Raw genomic sequence first — 6,815 nt, forward strand, 5'->3', positions numbered from 1 at the left:
TTTTGATAAATAATGTCAACTGACTGAGTCTCAAAACTTTATCAAAGTCAGTTCCAACATTGCTTATTTTGCAATTGAACATGCTTTTACAACAATAATTTGCTGCAAATTTTGCAATACCTGGTGCATTAAAATTCGAAAACATTTTAAATCTTTTTTGCTAGTTTCGATTCTAATTTAAAATTTACCTACATCAGTTACTTAATTTATTATCTAATACACATATGTATCTATTATTTATCTATACTTACTCAGAAACATTTTTGGTTAAATTGTCTAAAAAAAAGAAGGATGAAATAGGCTTTCCATTATGAGGATTCCATTGATGCAAACATCGTGGTTCTTTGTCATGCATATAAACCTGATAGAAACGTATAACTCCATCAATACTACCTACGCCTAGAGTTGAACCATCGGGAGACAATGCCACCCAGCTTATAGTGCACAATTCATCAAATACTTTCAAATAACCTGTCGAAATAGCATTCGGTTGTATGACACCCATCTAAAATATAAATTAATAGTATTTGATTTGCAATTTTAAATAAAATACATACTCCATATTCCGAAATTATAACGTTTATATTAAAACATTGCAACATTGATCCTCTCGCCCACACAATTAACTGACTGTCTTCGTCATCTTCACCGGGAACATCAATAAAAGGACACCATGATATTTTGTCATATTTGGGAGAGTAATTATTCAACGGATCATCTATTTTTACTAAAAGATTGCAAATCAAGGTGCCATCCACAAGATCTATTTTGTGTATATAAAGTGAGTTCATGTCAATCGAACCAAGTATACGCTCCTTTTCAATATGCGCAAATTGCAGGTCAAGGACTTCTCCCGTCATTCCCTTGATTAGTGCACGGAGTCCCGACTGAGCCTTTACAACACGAACCATGCCCTCAACTCGAGATAGTTTGTTATTAACTACAAGAAATGATTAAATACATTTTTGTGAAACGTATATGTATATGTATATATCGCCGCATGGGTAAAAGATTGTCGTATGTTAATTTCGGCAGGTTGTGGGAAATCGCGATTGAAGTTTGGAATGCAATATATCATAAACGCAAAGATAGATTTTCTCCAAAGTCTCGGAAAATGTTACTACTTCACAAAATTATTAAATTATCTAATTTTTAATGTTTATTGTTAATTAGTTTTGAGTTTATGAAGAAGTTTCTTTAATAAAATTTTGTCGTAAAAAAATTTCTACTAAATTAACGACTTTTTTTACTCAATATCTCGGAAACCAAAGGAGAGAATGGAGAACGCCGTTTTTAAGATATTGATTAGTTTAATATGACTGCACCACTAACTAAATTTTTACTAGATTATCGACAAAATTTTACTAAATATCTTGGAAACCAAGGGAGATATCTACAAACTGATAACACGAACCGAAAGACCTTATTTCAAAATATATAACTGCATCTAGAACTAAACATCGTCAAAATTGCGCTTACGACAATCTTTTACACAGGCGACGGTATGTATCGTCGATAAAATGTAGAGGAGCCGACTGACATTTTTCATTTTTCATCCAATTCTATGCTTGGGACTTTTTAAAGTGACAAAATCATTGGATTTAAGTTGCGGTTCTAAAAATTTTGAAGGGGTGTGTTTTAGTATAAGGTACTTAAAAGTGCAAAAACCGTATTTCAAAAAATTGCTGTTATAGGACCTTTATACGTTTCATCAACGATATGTATATTGTTACATGTTTCATATACCGTTAATGACATAGGCAATATGTTTTCCGTCTAAATGCACTGCAATTAAATGACCCGGATAATTTTTTAATTCCCATTTGTAATCCACAATGTTTTTTAATTTGACTTTAGAAGATCCGTGGTCATGGGAACCGGGGCTGCCGATAACGTTTACATTATTGTGGGTAATTTCATGGGTGCATTGCTCGTCATCAGCTTTAAATGTGCTAAAGAGGGATATTAAAATATTATGTATGATTCCAATATGTTATTCAGAATTTTTTTCTTTACATGACGCTGCCGCTAGAGACCGCAACAGTACCATTTGAAACATCATTATTTAGCCCTGCAGAACCTGCATTTCCAACGTTAGATTTTTGTTGCTGTCCCATATAATTCACGTTCATTGTATTTTCACTCGCCGTTCCACTTATGTTAAAGTATGAATCCGGATTACCACGCCTTTGCATCCGCTGTAAAGAACTCCTTATAAGCGCTATTATAGTCAGCACCGAAATTAACATTTACACATAGACGCCGAGTAAATAAATATAAACTTTGTTTTTCAAACTCCTGAGATTTAGACAACTTTTATTTTCTTTAGCCTGGTATTCAAGTTTAGAGGTTTAACAAAGTTTTTAAAACTCGATTACAAACACTTCTGGCTTACAATCAGAAAGGTTATCGTTTCCGCTGAATTATAAGTGTGTATATTTAAGCAATCGTATATATATTTCCATTTATAAACGTAAAAAATGTATTTTAAGTTTTCCAAATACTGTTGGGTTTATTTATTCACATTTTCAATTCGCAGCCACAAAATAATTTTCCCAACGCCGCAAAGAGCAACTGACAAGCAGCGTTGCCGCGAGCTTGAAAAAAAAAGTATCAGTTGCCAAGCAGAAAAAGTATCAAAAGCAAACACAACTGGTATTTTTAGACTTTTATTTGAAAAACAAATAATAATTTAAATTTTATAACTAAATCCATAATTAAAAAAAAAATAAAACAAACAGAGGATCTGTATGCTTATCTGCATATCGAAGAACAAACTTCAAGGGCCCTTAAAGCACACAAAACATTGCGCAACCAAAGATTTGTACAAGTCAATACTCTGGAAATTACAACAAAATAAAATTGCGCAAACCTTATTTCGTCGAAACTCAATTAAATATGTACAAAAAGATTAATATGCGTTGTATATTTTGATAGCTTCAGCTTTAAAACGCTAAAAAGGCATATAAAAAAAAATGTATTATTTCTACGCTCTTATCCTTATTTTATAACAACTAGACTAAAAATTGCGCAGTTGCCGCCATACGATAATATGTGTTATTGTACAATAACACAAGCATGAGCAAATTATCAAATTTATGAACAAAAAAGTATCAAATCTGACAATTTAGACAAAAAAAAGTATCAAAAAGTATACAATTGTATCAAAACGGCAACGCTGCTGAAGGAGTAATGAAAAAATATTAAAAGCAAGAGGAATTGTCAAAAGCCGACACAGGGTTGTATTTATTCGCTATTGCATAACACAAGGGTTAACATATTAAGTTGCAAGTTTTCTAGCAATTTGCAATTTGCCCTTCCATTTACTAATGTTGTTGTTGTATTCCATTTTCCTCTCAAGAAGATACGCAATATTTCGTTAAATTTTCCCACCACATCACAGCAAAACTTGAACGTTAACATTATTTGAAATGATTACTTATATGTCCGATTTCAAAATCGTTTCCACGGGAAGCCTAAGGCAGGGGTTCCCAAACTGTTTTCACCTTGGCACCCTTGTTGTGCTAAAAAAAATTTCGCGGCACCCCTATTCTTCAAATGTCTACGAAAACAAGAAAACACATTGCTTAAACGTAAGGACTAAAATTGTTTTGATGATTTCATTATTTCTTTTAAGTTTATTGGGTGCTTTGACAATTTTACTCTGAAATCATTTGACGCTGAAAGCTTGCTGGTGTATTTGTTTTTAACCGACTTCACAAGAAGGAGAAGGTTATCAATTCGTCGAAATATTTTTTTATTATTTTTTTATGTACATATGTTACCGCATAACTTTGGGCCACCTCCGCCTGCCTCCGCAACCCTTGTGCATATTATATTTCGGTTCCTCTTTCCTTTTTCGTTCTTATTTTTTCATTTTGCCTTGAACTATGGTAAATTTCGTCGGTGTGGTGGGACGGAAAAATTTTTGGTATGGTGGCAGCCGACACCGTCCGTCGACGAGTGGTACATTTCGTCGACGAGTGGTATATTTGCTCGACCACACCTCAAAATTTTTGGCGACAATTAGTTCACACTGAAAATGCGCCTTCTCATTCATATACGTTCTCTGGTCTGGTGTAAACCCGTAAGTTAGGTAGGCAAAGGTTAGGATATATTTTTTTTTGCAAAAAAATGTGGAAAATCATATGGCAATCAATGAAAAACTCATGTTTTTTAATCATTTACTTGTTTTAACTATAACGAATTTATCCAAAAAAATTGTCAAATTCCCTAGTGTGCTGTTAAAAAACACTTTCTATTTTTAAATAATGCTGGGAACAGTCAGCACCTACTTCCTTCCTAGGGGGTAGAAGTATGCCCCATCTAACCACTCCTTACCTACACACATGCATTTCAATTAAATATTTAAACTACTGATATTGGCTTTATTTATTTATTTTTAATTAGAGTACATAAAACCTAAACATAACTTTTGAAATTCTACTAGTTTACAAATTTGTTAGTCAACATGTCTTTAAACAACAGCGATCAATCACATATACCCAGCCTTATAAAGACTGCTCGGGGTTTTTCTTAGTTTGCTACTAATAATTAAATTACATGAAGAATACCATATTACGAATGATTAACAGAAATCTATTGTTATAGTATCTATGTACATATGTATATATGTACATTTTTGTAACTACATATGTACATATGTATGTATATGGAAATTAACCCCAGCAAAAAAAATTTGCATATGATATTGGCAATGTATGTATGTATGTATGTACGTATGTTTTGTGAAATAAGGAAAAAATATAAGGATCAATAATGGATTAATTACGAAGATACCATTTCATTAACGATAAACGAAACGATCTAGTTTCATATACATACATACATACATACTACGGTTATGCGTTTGTCAGTTTACAAATCGTAGTTAAAATACATACACGAAATGGTGCCTTGCAGGCATTTTCGACTATGTTTAATGAATCTACAAAAACATAAACATAGTAATAGTAAGTATTTATTTACAAATATTAATCGATTAAGTATGTAAATAAAAAAATCGTGCAATTATGAAAGACAAAATAATACATATGTATTATGTGGGGCCAATTCTCGCCCTATGAAGTGGTGAAGTGGATTTAATAAAAAATTCAAACTCAGCGAGAATTTAATTTTTTCCTTATCTATTTACATCCAGCAAGTTATTATTTGATAAATAGTTGTGAGTGTAAACCAATGATGTTCTTTATCACAAGAAGATGTCTTGAGCAAAATGCCCAATTATTATTTTTCACAGCCACAAAACTTTGTGAAAAAACTTTTCATAGTGAACAATTTTTGCAAGTACCCAGAAGATAATTTATAGTAGACCTTTTTAAGTAAAGCCATTCTAAGAGACCTACCCAAGAAGAGCTGAAAAAAGTGCTTCTTTGCACCTAGAAGGGCTTATCCATTTACAGTTTACGCGAATGCTTAAGTATATATTATTTAGCATTACAAATGAATTTCAATAAACATTTTAAGTTGCAACAACACATATTTCATATAAACCGTAAGCAAATACTTCAAAGATGTATGATTTTTATAAATTAAAGGAAAAACATTAAAATAACTCCTCCAAAAGGCCTTCCGAAGTGCGTCCTATAAAAGCCCTCCTGTAAGGCCTTCTATGGGTAGTGAAAGAAAGAAGATTTGTGCCACTCCATACAAAAGAGAAAGGAGAAAGGAATGTAGAGAGGAAGGTCTCTTGACTATCAGGAAGGCCTTTCGGATTTTAACTTTTGAAATTATCTACTGGGTACACATCGTTATCTTAATATAGAAGGGCCATATCTCAAACTTTTGTTTCTTTACAGAGTAGTCATAAAGCTATATAAAAAAAAACCAAAGATCTTCAGTTGCAGATTCCTTCAAAACGTGGGTTTTTAATACACACTGAAACAAATTAATTGATGTAGTTGCTGTTTTTAAATTGTATTAGGTCCTTATTGAACACCCTGCCGACTTTTGTACAAAGCTGAGTTTGGAAAGAAAATGAGTTAGGGCCTTTCTATATTAAGGTAACGATATGTAATTTTATTTCCAATAGAACACAGAATCGTAATTTTGTGTGAAGTGGTGAACAATGTTTTCTCTTCACGTATTTACAACACAAGAATTGGCTCCTGAATATGTATGTAAAATTATTCACCAGTTGTTTTTGTAAATGCAGTGTTAAATCCAGTTGTATTCACAAGCAAAAAAAACCTTCGGCAATACCCTTGGTTATTTTTTGGCTCTTTTTAAGAGGAATAACTGGAAAAGTACATACCGAACAAATTTCGAAATCTACAAAATGCTTAAAAAGCGAATAATTGCGCTAACTGTCGGTTACGCCAGTGGAAAGTGATTTTCTGCACAGTATACAGCATGATACAATAATTTTTAGAAGGTAGTTTCACTTAAAAATTTTTGACATAAACCGTGTCTGTGACAAACACGAAATGTGGCCACTGCTACGATATAGAACTTGGGGATTATCGCTTGTTATTTTAGATATTTTTTAACAGAACATGTAAAGATTCATTTGTTTCATAACTGATCACTTAATTTTTAATATAAATATACGTATTTTATACATACATTTTTGCCACTGCTAATCACATGAATAAAAATCATAAAAATGAAAATAAAACAGCGATATTTCTTATTTATAATGGATTAGATCCATCGCACACCACGGACTTTATCGGCCGCCAATTTAGATGTGCTCGCTAGTCTTTCCATTGCACCACAACTTATTGGTCAGAGCGATTAAGCTGGTGTAATGTGCGCACCTCCATACATCTTCATGTACATATTTCAAGCGAGCC

The 6,815-nt window shown here is 32.5% G+C and overlaps 1 protein-coding gene across 1 annotated transcript; it reads right to left on the bottom strand.

Annotated features, from left to right (window-relative positions):
• Nucleotides 1–251: 251 nt before the first annotated feature.
• LOC108376192 (enhancer of mRNA-decapping protein 4 homolog) lies at nt 252–2,579 on the bottom strand (the record flags this gene model as incomplete). The annotated part of the gene is made up of 5 exons (XM_017632380.1): nt 2,396–2,579; nt 2,017–2,198; nt 1,747–1,952; nt 558–940; nt 252–505 (listed from the first exon to the last, which is right to left on the bottom strand). Coding segments are annotated over exons 2-5 (1,022 nt in total), but the record flags the coding sequence as incomplete, so codon positions are not given.
• Nucleotides 2,580–6,815: the final 4,236 nt, after the last annotated feature.

The sequence above is a fragment of the Rhagoletis zephyria genome, unplaced genomic scaffold (genome assembly GCF_001687245.7).
Source record: "Rhagoletis zephyria isolate East Lansing unplaced genomic scaffold, Rhagoletis_zephyria_1.1 Rzeph_scaffold_10015, whole genome shotgun sequence".
Taxonomy (NCBI): domain Eukaryota; kingdom Metazoa; phylum Arthropoda; class Insecta; order Diptera; family Tephritidae; genus Rhagoletis; species Rhagoletis zephyria.